Source organism: Pteropus medius, unplaced genomic scaffold, assembly GCF_902729225.1.
Source record: "Pteropus medius unplaced genomic scaffold, Ma_sr-lr_union100, whole genome shotgun sequence".
Taxonomy (NCBI): Eukaryota; Metazoa; Chordata; class Mammalia; order Chiroptera; family Pteropodidae; genus Pteropus; species Pteropus medius.
In genome coordinates, this window is record NW_024344253.1 from 2048267 (window position 1) to 2064997 (window position 16731).

Sequence of the window (16731 nt, forward strand, 5' to 3'; positions counted from 1 at the left end):
TGTGAATTTTTAAGTACTCTGAAGCTTGACTTAAAACATTTTTTTTTTTCTGTATAAGTATGTGTACATCAGATGTTCTGCTATCAATGTGAAATTCTACCACTTACAGTCTGAGAAATATCCTCGGGAAATTATTTATCTTCATCTAGATACTGTATTATAATATGAGATGGGGATATTCATGCCTTCCTTACAAGGTTATTGTGAGATCAACTCAGAGAAATACAAATTGTTTACTGTAAATGGCTATACAAAATTAATAAGTTGTTATGTTTTGACTTCTTAGAACCGCTTTGTCAACCTTTGCTTCTTTTGCTTCCCGTGAGATGTGGGGCTTGCCTTGGGCAAAAGCTCACTGTCAAAAGATATGTTTTTTCTTTTTCTTCCTTCTTTTTTAAAACCCTCCATTTTCTCTCTAATGTGGTTCTGAAATTCACTCTTGGTAGAAAAGTAGAAGAGACTAGTAACAATCTTGTTGTATCTTTACTGATGAATTTCATTCATCAATTCTTCCCTACCTGCTATTAAACAGTCACAGATTGCCTGCATTAATACATATTCTTACCAAAATAGCCCTCGTACTAGTGTACATTTTCATAACTTTGATTCTTAAAATGAAGACATATCCCACACAGTACAGTTTTCAGCAAATTAGAAAGTTCATTGTATACATGTTTGTTATATCAAAGTTTATCAAAATTCAGCAAATTAGAAAGTTCATTGTATACATGTTTGTTATATCAAAGTTTATCCCACACAGTACAGTTTTCAGCAAATTAGAAAGTTCATTGTATACATGTTTGTTATATCAAAGTTTATCAAAGTTACATGTTTGTTATATCACTTGTGATATAAGGATGTTCGTTTGCCTGGTGATTAAATGAGTTGTCCAGTGTCTTCATGACCAGTCTCCTTTTAAATGGTTTACAAGTAATTAGATGATATTTGTGTGTCACAAATATAGCCTTAAATTCTGCTTAAACTGAATCAATTATTCAACCATAAACAATGGTTTAAAAAGGAAAACAGTTATTAGAGCATACAAACCTTTAAAACGATACTCTTAAGTATTTACTTAAAAAAAAAAATCTATCTTAAAGAATAAAGAGAATGCTTTTAAGTAAATGTCTTCGAAGACCTAAGGGAGAAATATGAAATTAGTTTCTTGTGAAAAATAAAACTCTGGCATATTCCCCGTAGGGTACAATGTAAAAGAATAAAATGCCTAGTGGCAAAAAAAGAAGCTGGGGGGAAAAGGTTGTCATTATCAGCAAGCCAAAAAAAAAAAAAAAAAAGGTAAAATAGATAAGTGTTGATGTAATGTATACGCAATCAGAAGATATCATTTATGTTTAGTAACAATCTTTTTTACATTACCTTACTTTTGCCTCGCATAAAATAGTGGTGCTTTTTTTCTAAGATGATTTTTCAATTAACAGATTAAACAAGCCCTTCAAGATAAAAAAAAAAAAAGAAAAATAAAAAGATTCATTTTAGGGGCTTACAGGGTGGGTTGGGCAGGGGAGAAAGGGAGAAGTAGGAGATAAACTTTCTCTTTCCTGTTTTCTCTAATACTTTAAGAGAAGAATGCATTAGAGTTGAGTTCTCCATGAAACAGAACACTCGCTGATATGAAATATTACCAGATTGGTATTAAATAATGAGCCCACTGAAAAAACCTCTTTAGCTGTTTGAATATAAACTTTGTCTCATTTTATGACACGGTCTGGTTATGTAGCAAATACATGCAATTTATAAATTGTTTCTATTGCCCCTCTCATCAGCTAGTTTATACCAAGAAAAAGTCTAAATTCAATGCATCATCGCCATCCCCAGGGTCTCTTCCCACATGGTTCAGTGTGTTCCCTGCCACAAACTGAGGAGACAATATTGTTATCCAAAAGGCAGCCTAAGAAATGAAGGGAAGTGAAGGGAATTTGAGAAAAGAAATGGTGTAGGCAGTTAATGCTCGTATGCTGTGACTATTTAAAAGGTTTGGTGGATTTTCTTAAGATTTTTCCTTTACTGAATGACATGAATTACTAGAATTTTAATCTCTCACAAAGCAAAAGCTTTAAAATCCACCCAACATTTCTTTTGTTTCTTAATACTGCATAAAGTCATTTTTAACCTCCTGTTAATTCCCACAACTCAGTATCAAAGTCAATGTGATCAAAATGCTAGATAATGTTGTCGAAGGTAATAATCACCTGGTGGCCTGGGTAAGGGTTAAGGACCTGGGTGACAGAAACTTAGCCGTTCAACCCAGCTTGGAATTAATTCCCAGGACATAGCCCATGAAAAAGATTATTATAATTTTAAATTGAGCGTATTTTTAAAACAGATTTATTAAAGTATAGTTTTATACATGCCAGATGTTACATAACGTTTATATGTTAGATAGATTTTGAAAGTTCTTCAAATATTCTGAAAATAAATCCTTTATCAGATATGTAATTTGCAAATATTTTCTTCCAGCCTGTGGTCTATATTGTAATTTTCTAAAGAATAGCTTTGGAGAGCAAACTTCTTTTAATTTGAATGAAATCATTCATCTTTTTTTTCTTTCGTGGACTATGTTTTTGGTATGTATCAAAGAAATATTTGCCTTACCTAAGGTAACAGGGACTTTCTCTTATGTTATCTTTAAGAAGTTTTATAGTGCTAAGTTTTTCATTCAAGTCTATGACTATTTTGAATGAATTTTTATATATTCTGTCAAATACAACTCAACATTCACATTTTTTTGCATGTGGATACCCAATTTTACCAGTGTTGTTTATTAAATAGTGTACCTATTTTGTTCACTGAATTTTATTTTTGCACCTTTGTCAAAAAAGAGTTGTTCATATAACTAATTTGTGGGTTGTTTTCTGGACTTGTAATTCCTCTCTATTAATCTATTTGTCCATCTATCTTTATGTCAACACTACATTTTCCTGATTATTGTAGCTTAAAAATAAGTATTGAAGTCAAATAGTTTTAAACTTTCAACTTTGTTTTTTTTAATTGTTTTGGCTATATGTCATGCACATTCACATAAATTTCAAAATCAGTTTGCCAAATTCTACCAAAAAAGAAATCGTGCCAATATTTTGATTGGGAGTGCGCTTTTAGATCAATATGGGGATATCTTAACAATAATGACTCTTCTGAGCACTGAACACAGTATAACTTCCCATTTATTTAGGTCTTCTTTAATTTCAATCAGCAATATATTGTAGTTTTCACTGTTCGTGTCTTTCACATCTTTTGTCAGATTTATTTCTGTTTCATGTTTCTACTGCTATTAATATATTAATATAATACGATATATTTATTTCAGTTTCCAATTGTCTATTTCTAGTCTATAAAAATTACAAATGATTTTTATCAGTTGATGTTGTATCTTTCAATCTTACTAACCTCATTTATTATTTAAAGTAATATTTTGGCAAGCCTAGACCAAGATGAGATGAGTTAGGCATTTGCCTGGAGTGAACAATTAAGGGAGTGCAAGAAAAGTTAGTAATGAAGATAAACAGTATTTTAATGAAACATTTTGAAAAACGGAATTTGAAAACAACACACTGTAGGCTAGCTCTCTGCTTTAGTAAATGAAGGGGTTTTTTTATTGGTACAATTGATTTTTCTACATAAACAATCATGTCATCTGTAAATAAAAAGTTTTATTTCTTCCTTTGCAATCTGCATATCTTTTATTCTTTTTCTTTTCTTATTGAACAGGATAGAAACTCTAGCACAGTGTGGAATAGAAGTGGTGAAAGCAGATACCCTTATCTAATTTCTCTTAGGAAGAAAACATTCAGCCTTTCACCATTAACTATGATGTTAGCTGTAGGATTGGTTTTATTTTGCTTTTAATGCTTTGTACCAGGTTAAGGAATTACCCTTTTATTTTTGGTTTGCTGAGATTTCTTAAAAATTAAGAATAGATTTTTGGATTTCTGCAAATGTCTTTCTGTTCGAGTCATGCAGATTGATTATATAGTTTGTGTTATTATTATTATTATTAGTTTGTAACTTATGAGAATTACATTATTTTCAAGTGTTATACCAACCTGGAATCATTTCCTAATGATGTATTAATTCTTTATATATATAATGTTAGATGATATTTGTTAAAATTTGTTTAGAACTTCTGTGTCTGTGTTCATGAAGAAGACTGATCCACAGTTTTCTTTTCTTTTCTTTTTTAATGCCTACAGCACCTGGTCTTCCCAGGGGGTCTCCCATCCAAGTACTAACCAGGCCTGAGCCTGCTTAGCTTCCGATGTCAAACGGGATCGGGTGTGTTACGGTAGCATGGCCGTAGACCAGAGTTTTTTTTTCTTGTTCTGTCTTTGTCTACTTGTGGTATCAGGGTATCATATGAGCCAAATAGATTTAGTTGGGATATATTCCCTCTATTTTAATTTTCTGAAAGAATAAGCGTACAATTGGTGTTATTCCTTCTTAAATGGTTGGTATAATTCACTCATGAAGCCATCTAGGTCTGTAGTTTTTTTTATAAAAATGTTTTGAAATAGAAATTCGATTTCTCTGTTATTGATTGCTTCTTAATTAAGTTTTGACAGTTTGTCTTTTAAGAAATTTGTCCAGTTCACCCATGTTGATGAATTTATTTGCATAAAATTGTTCCTTTTAGTAACAGAATCTGCAGTGGTGTTACCTATTTCATTCCCTATATTGGTAATTTGGGTTTCTCTTTTATCTTGATGAAGTTTTATCAATTTTGCCACCTCAAGAAATCAGCTTTACCTTTCTTAATATTCTCTTTTTCTTTTTCTGTTTTCCATTTCATCAATTTCCTTCTTTGATCTTATATCCTTTTATATTTACTTTGAGTTTAATTTGCTTTTCTTTTTCTAGTTTTTAAAGGTGGAGTTTATCATTAATTTGAGACCTGTATCCATTTCTGACATATGCCATGGGTGCAGTAAATTTTGCTACAAGGAATGCTTTTATAGCATACTGCGAATTTTGATATTTTGTATTTTAATTTTAATTCAGTTCAAAATACTTTTAATTTCCATTATAATTTCTTCTTTCATCCAATGAGTATTTAGTTAATTTTTAAATATTTGGAGATTTTACAAATATATCCTTGTTGTTTATTAATTTAATTCTGTTGTAGTCAGAGTACAAATCTTGAACTATCTGAATTCTTTAAAATTATTAAGACTTCTTTTTGGCCCAGAATATGCTTATTTTAGTAACTGTTATATATGTATTGAAAAGACTGTGTATTCTGTTGCCATTGGATGATATGTCTTATAAATGTCAATTAGATAAATTGATCATGTTTTTTCAAATCTTTAACAGCCTCATTCTATTGTTCTTCGTTACTGACAAGCAGATATGAAAATTTTCAACTATAAATGTGAGATTTTTTTCAATGCTCTTTGTAGTTCTATCAGTTTTTGCTTCATGTATTTTGAAGCTGTTACTAAGTGCATAACCACTTAGGATTATTATCATGTCTGGGTGAATTGGCCATTTCATCATTATAAAATGATCTTTTTTGTCCCAGTTAATATTCTTTGCTTTGATATCTACCTTGTCTGCTATTAATATAACAAGATTTTATTTGATTAGAGTTAGCATGGTATTTATTTTTCCATTGTTTCAATTTTCTATTTGTGTTTTTATATTTAAAATTGCTTTCCTTGAAAGCAGCATGCAGTTGAGTCTTGCTTTTTTATCCAATCCCAAAATCTCTGCCTTATAATTGGAGTGTTTAGAGCATATACATTTAATGTAATTATTGGCATTCTTTGGTTTAACTCTATGACCTTACTATATGGTTTGTATTTGTCTCATCTCCTTTTTAATCCTCCTTTCTCTTTTCCTGTCTTCTTTTGGTTTGAGTATTTGTATGATTCCATTTTATACTTTTTTTTTGTTGGTTTTTAAGCTTTAACTCTGTTACATTATTTAGCGGTTGTTTAGTGGATGTTAGAGGATACATGTTTAAGTTATCATAGTCTACCTTCAAGTGACATAACACTTTACACAAGGTCTCAGGAGCTTATAGTACTTACTATACTTCCATTTCTTCCTCACAACTTTTGTATTATTATCCTACATTTTATCATTACATATGGTATAAACCTTCACACTATCTTATGTTTTTGTTTAAATAACCAATTCTCTTCTAAAGCGAGTTAAGTAATAACAAAAATTCATATACTTATTATCCATGTAATTACAAATTCCAGTGCTCTTCATTCCTTTGTTTAGATGCATATTTCAACCTGGCATCAATTTCCTTCTACCTACAACATTTTCTTTTAATATTTCCTTTAGTACCAATTTCCGGGTGATGAATTCTTTCAGTCTTTGTGGGTTTGAAAAAATGTTTATGTTGCTGACTTTTCAAATCTAGTTCAACAGTTTTTTTGTTTGTTCGTTTCAGTGCTTTAAAGATGTTATCTTCTAGCTTGCATTGTTTCTGATGATAAATCACAGCAGTAACCCTTATGTTTATTTCTCTGTATGGAACATTTTTTTTTTTGTCTCTAACTTCTTTTAAGATTTTCTCTTTATCACTGGTTTGATTAATTTGATTATAATGTACTACTTTGGTGTAATTTTCTTCATGTTTCCTACACTTGAAATTCATCACATTTCTTGATGTGTTTTTGTTTTGTTTTGTTTGTTTGCTTTGGGGAGGGGCTTGTGGTTTTAAGCAAAAGTGGGAAAGTTTGGGCCATTATTTCTTCAAATTTTGGGAATGCTAGAAAATATTAAGTTACTTGAAGTTGTCCCCAGCTCATTAATCATACGTTTACTCTCCAACTCCCTCTCTGTAAGTGTGTGTGTGCGCGTGCACGTGTGTGTATGTGTGTTTCACTTTGGATGGTATTTATTGCTGTATCTCCAAGTTTATAAATCATTTTTTCTGCAGTGCTTACTATGCTGTTAATAACTTTCAGTATATTTTTCATTTCATTCATTGGAGTCTTTGTGTCTACAAGGTTGACTTAGGTTTATCGATCTTTCACTTCTTAACTTTTTGAACACATGGGATATAGTTGTAATACAGTTTTAATGTACGTGCCTGTTAATTCTAACATTGCATCAGTTCTGGCACAGTTTTAATTGATTTTTCTCTTAGTTTGGGTATATTTTCCTACTTCCTTACATACTATGTAATTTTTAACTGGATGCCAGACACTGAATTTTTATCTTGTTTGGTACTAGATATTTTTGTATTCTTATAAATATTCTTGCACATTGTTCTGAGTTTCAGTTAAGCTACTTGGAAACATTTTGATCCTTTCAGGTCTGGCTTTTAATGTTTGCTTGGCATGAGCAAAGCAGTGCTCAGCCTATGACTGATTGTGAATCATAGGGTTTTTTCAGAATGGCTGGCAGGAAGAGTCGCTATTTCCAGATCTATGTAAGAACTGGGTACTAGTCCCGCCAATGCACTCAGAAAGTTCTTTCTGCAGTGTGTCTAATTTACTCACATGTGTGGAACAGATCTGTACTCTGCTGAATTTAAGAGCGACCCTCTGCAGATCTCTGGTGCTCTCTCTGAATGAGGTTCTCTGCTTTCTGGTGCTCTGTCTGGTACTCTGTCTAGTCACCTTAGGTCTTTCTGAACTCTCAGCTCTGTTTCCTCAACTCAGGAAGATCTCTGGTTTCTGCTCCTTTAATGCAGCCTGGAAACTTATTGGGGGTATGGCAGAGCTCATCGCCTTTGTTTTCCATCTCTTAGTGACTGTCCTTATCTACTGATGTTCTAGATGTTCAAAACTGTTGTTTCATATATTTTATAAGTTTTTTGATGTTGCTGTTTTTGTTGAGAGGGTAAATCCAGTCCCCATTACCCCATGTAGGCTGCAGCTAACATTTTCTTTTAAGGAACTAGAAACATCCTATCTCAAGAAAATACTTGACTACATGAAGCCAGTCACAGAACTACAAGCTATATTATGTATTCCGATTCATTTAGGCTGCTCTTGTTTTGTGGAATTAAACATCTCTTAATTTTATTTGCTTTTATGCTGATACCAAGAAAATAACTGTTATTATTTAAGTCTTTTTTTTTTAATTGGAAGCTGTTATGGCAAATAAATGAATGATATTAAAGCAAGGATGTATAATGAATAAAACATTGGACAAGGACTCCGAAGACCTTACACTCTACGTGACATATAATGAACTCAAGTTCAGAAAAATCACTAGAAAGCATACTTAGTGTATTTGTCTTTAATTTTTTAATTGATAATTATTTCTGAAATAGTGCCTTTTAGATAAACTGTTAGTTCGCACACGTTTTGAAAATCAATTGGGTGATATATTTCAAGAATTATAAAAATACTGTTACCTTCAACTTGCCAAATATCCCTCTCAGAATATTTCATTAAAACAAATTATCATTTTACATGGGAATAAAAGCTAAATGAATAAAGGTATTCTGTGCAATATAATTTATAGTCTTGAATAATGTGTCAAACACATTATATATAATATTGCATTTTATCTTTGCTACAACTTCTGAAGGTAGGTTCTGTTATCACGCAGATGAAGAAGTTGAGGCTGAGAGTGTCAATAAATAGCAAGTCAGAGAAGATGCTGAGATTCAAACCCATCCTGGCTCTAAACCCTATGCCTTTAGCATACAGATTCTATTAATACCAGAAAGTGAAAACAGAGATTTGTTGGGATAACTGAGCATGGACTGTTTTGACTCCCCTCCCCTCATACTGACTTTCAAAATGTCTATTATTATGATGCCTTTTTATTTTTATTTTTTGTAGACTAGATGGAACTTGTAAAAATAAATTACATTACATCAATAAAATAATGTGACGAGATAAAAGTCCTGGATTTTAGCAAAAAAGAGAGGTTAGTAAGTAAGTATCCATGCCCTCTAGAATTCATGAATGATGTTAGAAAATCATTATTTCCACTCTGGTGTAAAGAAGGGAAGAGTTTCCTGGGAATACACTAGCCTTCCCTTCAATATCTGCTCCAGTAGTTTTCTACTTTATTTAAAATAAATCCACATGGAGATGTGTAAATTGACAGAAACAGGGACTTGACAAGCTCAAAAAATTCCAGAGGGAGCAAAGGAAGAGCACCTCCTGGGCACGGATGCTATGTCCCTGTTGGTGAATATTTTTGGGAAATGAAGACTGGAGAGCTAAGGTGATGTTTGTGCTTTACAAGCTCTGAGATAACAAAACAAAAGTTATCCTGTTCTGGTCATTATGGCCTAAAAATACATATATTGTAGTTTCATCTGTTACTAAGTTTTATTTTTCTAAACAGATTGAGTAACTAACCTCCCCCCGCCCCCGCCCATTTCTAATGAGTGAGACTTAATTGTAAACATTCCGAAAAAAGAGGGAGCCCACTTCTGCTGAGTTAGTCTTCATGGCACCTGTAAGACAGTGCAGAGGTCACGGGGTGATGAGCATCCACTGAATAGTAGTGATCATCTTTCATGCTTGGAGGACACCTAAACCTGATTCAATCTCTCGACTTCCCTATTTTCAAATGCAGACCTTACGATGGGAGCAGCTAGCAATTCAGACTAAGGTCCACCTTGAGTCATTGACATTGTTTCTGTAGACAGCTACCTCCAAGCAAAGCAGTAAAAACTGGGCTATGAAATGTCCTGCACTGGGACTAATGAGAAAATCATGATTGGCTGAAGACAGAACTTTTTTCTTTGTAAATAAAAAGATTTTGTTTTCTTTTTTGAGCACTTGCAGGTAAGACAGTGCAATATAACTGGTCCAGCTGAGTGGATGGGCAAGGGAGGACTGGAATACCATATATTCTTAATTCCTCAGATTCCTTAGGGACAAATGGAATACTTCTTCAAGGTATAATGAAAAGATTTCCAGTCCCATTGCCTTCACTTACTAGCCATGCGAGGCGGGACAGTTCATGCAATATCTCTAAACATCAGTTTCCTCATATGTAGAAAGGAGAAAATCTCTCCTATTTAGTATAGTTTCTGGTACATACAAAAAGCTCCCAATAAATAGTTCTGATATAAGAGTTTTAATGATATATGTCAAGGCTCATGAATGATACTGGTTGTATATGCAGTAAAATCAACTGATAATTTTATTTAAAAAATATATATATACATACATACGTACTTATATAAACACCTACACATAGGTATATATTCATTGGATCCATTCTAGAATTTCTGAAATGATTGAACTAGGGCCTATCCACAAATACTCTTTTTGAAGTTCTTCAGGAGATTCTTATAAGCAACCAGAATTGAGAACTACTGGACACGGATTCTTAATCCAAGGCTTATAGAACCCTTGATAGAATATAGGAAATTTATGAACTTGAATGGGAAAAAGAATTAGACCTTTATTTTCACTAACTTCCCATTGAAATTTAGCATTTCCTCAACCATAAATGCAATAAACCACAGTAGCTCTGTCAATACCTGTAACTTTGCATCAACAAAAACCATGGAAAATCATTGTAGAATCACTGCAGACATCTCAAGGTGTCACTTACAGTTGCCATTATGTCAAAATTGCAGTAGTTATTAGATCTGTCACTAGATTGTGTTTTTAGTCCCTTACTAATGAGTAATATATATTACTATACCACATATTTAAAAAAATATTTTGAGAACTTCAACATCATGAGAACACTCTGTAACTTTATGGATTTTATTTTATGCGTTTAAAAACATTTTTCTGAAAAGAGGCTCTTAGGCTCCACCAGGGCGCCTAAGCCGTCCACAGCGCACACAAGGGTAAAAGCTTTGCGTTTACAGGCTGCAGGTCAGAAATCCTGATGAAGAAGGACTTCTCTGGAGTCACTTTGAACTAAAGGGTGCAACACTCCCCTCTCAGCAATGAAATGAGAAAGCAGATCAGTAGAGGTGAGGTGTATTGTAATAGAAGTATATTTACATATCAACTGTTCTTCCTTTATCAGTTTCTCTAACAAGGCCGCCAACTCCCTTTTCTATCTTCGCCAGCTGATTCACCGCTGAATCCTCCCTAGCTTTTGCCTAACTCTTAACTTTAGCTGCCACGAATGATAGAAAACATCAGTCTTTGCTTGCTAATTCATCGCATTCAGACAAAATGCAGCATGTATTTTTTAGTAAAAATTTTTCCGAAGCCTAAAGTATATGAGTTCTAAGGCTTCTGCAGTGAGAATAAAGGGATTCACTTAAAATTGATTCCTGTAAGCCCTAATTATACAGTACATTTCATAATAAGCATTGTAAAATCACAGCTTAGGAACAAAAATACTCAGTAATAAATTGTCACTACAATTATCAGTGTGCCAAATTTAATTCACAGATAAATAAAAGGAAATCTTGAAAGCTGAACAGAAGTCTCGTATAAGTGTAGGCTTTGGTACAACTCTGTGATAGTTAAGAAACAACCCCTTACAATCTATTTCAGAGGGTCCCGATGCCTTTATATTCAAGACGTTCTTACAGCTGTCTCCTCTAGTTCATGGTCACCTGGTGCCTATTCTCTCTAGAAACAGATACTAGCTGCTGGTTTTAACAGACCTCGATGCCCCCCAGCACAATTTCTTTTTCAGAAAAGTTAGCCCTTGCTTAGAATTTGCCATAGTGAGTTGAATTATCCAATCCCTGTCATTAAAGGTGGCAGTCGAGCATTCAAAATGATGTGGGAAAACTCCAGTGAGAGTGATAATTAAACTTGAAAAATGAAGGGTCACTGTCTTTCATTCAGCTCATTGGGTTTGGCGTCAGAGTAATTCCAAAACAGTGGGGGAGATTCTACTCTCAGCATGGCTCTATCTAGGTGCACACATGTTATTTCTGTGGGTTCAAATGGGAATGCCATTTTAATTGTATTTAAAATGTTATCTTAAGGAGTAAAAATGTTAAAGATTAGTTCTAAAAACATAGAAAGCAAACAATGAGCATAATCTAAATAGTGAAAGAATTAGAAACAAGAAAAGCATGCATTGTTTTCTCAGAAGAAAAGCATTATAGGAGAAGAAAATTGTTTCCAGGGAAATTGAAAAGAACATTTAAATGTGTCTCTTCTTTCTACTTGACTGTGGAATCACAAAGCGAGCGCTTCTTCTCAGTTTTCTTGTCTACTTACTGTCATTTCTTGGAGGCCATTATTATAACATCTTATTACTTACTGCCCAAGAGAAGGTAGAAAGTATCAGATGAGCTTAAGACAAGCCACAGGTAAGGGTTATTTTTCAGGAAAAGGGATTTTTCTTTAAAGATACATTGGCTTCTCTAAATACTATTAAAGCAATATTTGGGAAATTATATTTCATATCATTCTTATGTTGCATTAAAAAGTAATACTAAACTTGTAAGGGCATGAAATGATATTGCCATATAGACAGATGCATGAGGGAACACTAGACAGGACAAGATGGGTGCCAAAAGCAAATTTCCAGCTCAAATTCTGGCCTCATCATATAATAGCTACATAATCTTGGACATGTTACTTGACCTCTGTGTGTCTCAGTTTCCTCATCTATGAATTGTGGAAAATAATAGTACCTAGCTTATAAGGATGTTGAAAGATTAAATAATGTTAAAATCCATAATGTATTTATAACCATACCTAGCACAGAGTGAATACTATAGTGCTCACCCATTATTATTATTATTATTATTATTATTATTATTATTACATAGTCAGTATCTCTCAGAGTACTTAACACTACAGATCAAGCTTTAAAATATATTAATTCTTTTTTGGTTGACCACTTTTTGCCCTTGTCATTCTGAGAAAAGTTTCCCAAAAGACGTGTGTCCTTTAGAAAAACAAATAGCTCAACATAACTATTTTTAGACTTGATTGTATAATGAGAAAATAGAGATAATTACGTCAAGCTCAGAAAGTGAAAAATTCCTAATAAGCAGAAGCTATAGATTTCAGATGGGTTTTGATAATTCCCTTCACATCTGAAAGGTTGATTTGAGAAAGACAAGTTATATTCGATGTTAATATATTTTGTTTCTAGGGAAGAGGTAATTTTGAAACACTTAGAGCTTTCTAAAACAAACAAACAACAAAAACTCGATGGGTTAGGCAATAATATGACATATAAAGTCCTTTGTAAGATTTTCTTTTATCAGTTTGTGAGTAAATATTCACAAATGTCACTAGATTTTAAAATATTTATCATTATAACACTTGAAGTGTTCTTATTTGTCTTCAAATATCAATGTAGAAAACTCTTTTCTACAACCTAAACACAACACTGCCCCAAACTTCAAATCACCACCAGCTCATTCAGAAAAGGAGGGAGAGAGGGAAAATGGGAAAAAGAGGGAGGGAGAGAGAGGGGGAGGGAGGGAGATGTGTATGTGTGTGGGCGAGAAGGAGTGAGAGAGAATGAACCAACAACACTGAGGACAACTTTGACCAATTATGGCAGAGAAAATACTATCTATAGGTTAAAAACTACAGGCAACATACAAAAGTCCATAAAGAAACGAATTATTGTTACATGTAAGCCTGATTTCACTGTAATATTTGTAGAGTACTTTAAAAGAAAAAGGGTTTTATAAAAGATCATTGATTCATTTAATATAAGGATGTTAAAATTATTTGGTAAATTATTTCCCACTGAAAAAAATAGAAATAAACAATATAAGAAGATATTCTGCTGTTGCCTCTGGTTTATATCTAAAATGATTTATAGTCTGCAATTTCTTCATAAGGTCATCACCCTCATAAATACTAGCCACAGACAGTGAAAACCAACTTAATAAAATGAGTATGTCATTTCTCTTCCTCCTGCTTATGTAGATACTTCTTCCATCTACATGGAAGTAACAAAACCTTGCACTATGCAGATTTTTATGAGTTCTTGAGATCTTTTCTTTTTTATCTTTCTATGCATCAGCAAAGCAACTGGCAGATTCTTTAATAAAATATATTATACACATTAATATTTATAAGCCTATGAATTGGATGTTTAAATAAACATTCACCAACTTATGCCACTTCTTTTGTTTTAGATGTTAAATCACACTTACATTGTCTGGAAAGTCAGCCTTTAGTTCAGTGACACTTTGACACCAATATGCCGCTGTTTTTTCACTGATGAGCTCAATATTCAGGAAGGAGCTTTGTCCAGGGCCATACATGGGCCCAGAGGTGGTCCCCCGGACGATTCTGGGTGAGACATTTGTCACAATGTCCTGATGAAAGAGTAAAGATACTGAGTTTCCTTTTGACAAAGAAAACCTATGATCTTTATTCTATGCTCATTTCCATATGACAATATTTTACTAAGTCCTTTCTCATATTTTTACAGATGAATTTCTAAAATACTTTTTAAATTACAGTTGAACATTACTTCCAAATGAAAGAGTAAAATAAAATATTTGTTAGTGTTATTTAAATTACTTCCTGTAATTGTGAGATTAGCATAGTGAAAAAACAAAAACATGTAAATTTATTTACACTAGATTTAGGCATACACATTTTAATTTGTTTGCAATTACATAATAAATAAAAACGTGATAAGTAAAATGGAAGAATATCATTTCAGTCTATTTAGTCTAAGTATCTCCAATGAGATTTTAATTCCAATCAATAGGAGTTAATGTTTGTAAAGGAAAAAAAATTCCTGAAAAGTAATTTCAGTGTAAATCAACCAACGAGTGAGTACATATTAGTACTACTGGCTCATCAAACTTTAACATACAGTCTTATCTAACAAACTAACCAGGTCAACCTACCTATGGAGTCTAACTATAAATTCACAATCAATGAGAACCTGTTTTTCCCAAGACTGAAATGAGGATATCAATAACTTCCTGATAACTATAAACAGTAAACTGTCAAATTAACTTGCTTGTTAAGTGTAATTAACAATTTGCAATAGCTTCTATAGCTGTACTGACAAAGAAAAGTAACATTCTTATATTACTAAAAACTAAAAAGAAACAAAGAAGAAAAATGTTTCTTCAGCCAACTTCCAATTAAAATTAATTTCGAATAAAGGTCATTTAGTTAAGGATTTATCAGAATTAGTCATTTAAGTACCCCTCCTCACCATCTTGTCACTTTTAGTGAGATAACATGAACCCCCATTAGTATATAGCAATTAAGGTCAATTTACATATTTTAATTAAGAACCACCCCATATAAAACAATTAGCGTAATAGGCATACTAACTGGATTTCATAACATTTGGACGTTTTTCCAACTAGACAGACAGGAAACCTTAATTAGCATTAATTAGTGCTGATCTGCATATGTTTGATAAGGCATACCCTTGCCACAAAAGATTATTTATTCCTGAATCTGCCAAATGCTACAGTTGCAGAGGATAAAAGGACTTTTCTTCACATTGCATGTTAATTTCTGGTAATTTACATTCACTTTTACATTCGAATTAGTATATTATAAAATAAATGGTATAAATGTTACAATAAGCCTCTTTAAATATGTACATTTTTACTTATAGGAATTCTGCCAGTTAACGTTTTACTAATTAAGCCATTCCACTCCTATTGTAATTGCGGGCAACATCACCAGCCTTACTTTGATTTGCTATTATGAAACCATGTTACACGATCTTAATGGGAGAAATGACAAGTACAGTCACTCGAGGAAGCTCAGGCTTACTGGGTCAAGTTTCTACCTTAGTAAGTGCTTAAATATATGCTCTGAATATATTTGCAGCTCACCCGTAAGTACTCTCATGTTATGCGCCATGGTCTGTAAAGATTATTCCAGAAATAATTCACTCAAATGAGTCTGGTTTTCTTTTTGTCCCAATTTTGAAAAGCTATACTTTTAAGCCTTGAGGTCCTCCTTTCATCTGCTATTCCCCTACTCCGGCTGCTCCTCCACCTAGATGAATCACGGTGTCTCCACAGGAGAACTTGGCCAGTTGGCGAATAGAGTCCATATTCAGTTCACCAAGTCACGTGCCATGGCACTGAGTAGTCCCACAAATGAAGAGGCACCTGTTTTAAATGCCTTTTTGTGATTTATTGGTCTAAAAGCAGTACTTTCTGCTTATTCAATGAAACTGACTCAGGTGTTAGCAGAGTCCTTGCTCCTGCCTATTCTTCAGGTCTTAGCTTAGACTCTGATCCCTTTGAGATCTCTCCAATGCCATCAAGTCTTTGATTCATGCCACCATAGCACTACATACCTTCCTCAGCTGGCACACTTTACCACCCTGTACTGTGATTGTCTATACTCTTGTCTGGACCTTTCACTAGAGTACAAACTTTGGAAGAGACGAAATTATATCTTGTTCACTATTACATGCCTAGCTCTAGCCTGGCTTTCAGTTGGTGCTCAAATGTTTTTTGAAGGAGGATCTAAATGCAGAGATCTTACCCTCGTGGGTGTGCCATGGACTCCTTAGGTACCCTGGTGAAGCCTAAGAAAAATGTTTTTAAATGCATAAAATAAAACTCATAAGGTTGCAAAGGATTCCCATTATATTAAAATAAAATTCTCAAAATATTTTTTAAAAAATATGCCAGTGTTGACATAGAACGGAAGAATCGCACCTATACTGAGTAAGGAAAAATACAATGGTCCAGGAATTCTAAGCCATGTCCTATTTTATAGTAACCCTAATAATGATTAGTCCAAAAACCCACAATAGACAAAAAAGTTAATAAACTGACAATTTAATTTGAGGACAGTCAAGCAAATGCTTCTTTCTTAAAATGCCCCCGCCCCCACAGTGATACCTTAAAATTTTAAATTCATTACAGATTTTTCTTTTGTG

At 33.2% G+C, this 16731-nt stretch overlaps 1 protein-coding gene and 1 pseudogene across 3 annotated transcripts in view; both read right to left on the reverse strand.

The window, feature by feature from the left end:
- DPYD (dihydropyrimidine dehydrogenase) overlaps nucleotides 1–16731 on the reverse strand; it is a 701368-nt gene that overhangs the window by 303096 nt on the left and 381541 nt on the right. For all 3 annotated transcript variants that reach the window (XM_039869542.1, XM_039869543.1, XM_039869544.1), the window contains one exon: nucleotides 14006–14170. In XM_039869542.1, the coding sequence (XP_039725476.1) occupies nucleotides 14006–14170 (165 nt within the window). The remainder of the gene's footprint in view (nucleotides 1–14005; nucleotides 14171–16731) is intronic.
- Nucleotides 4200–4317, reverse strand: LOC120608004 (uncharacterized; annotated as a pseudogene).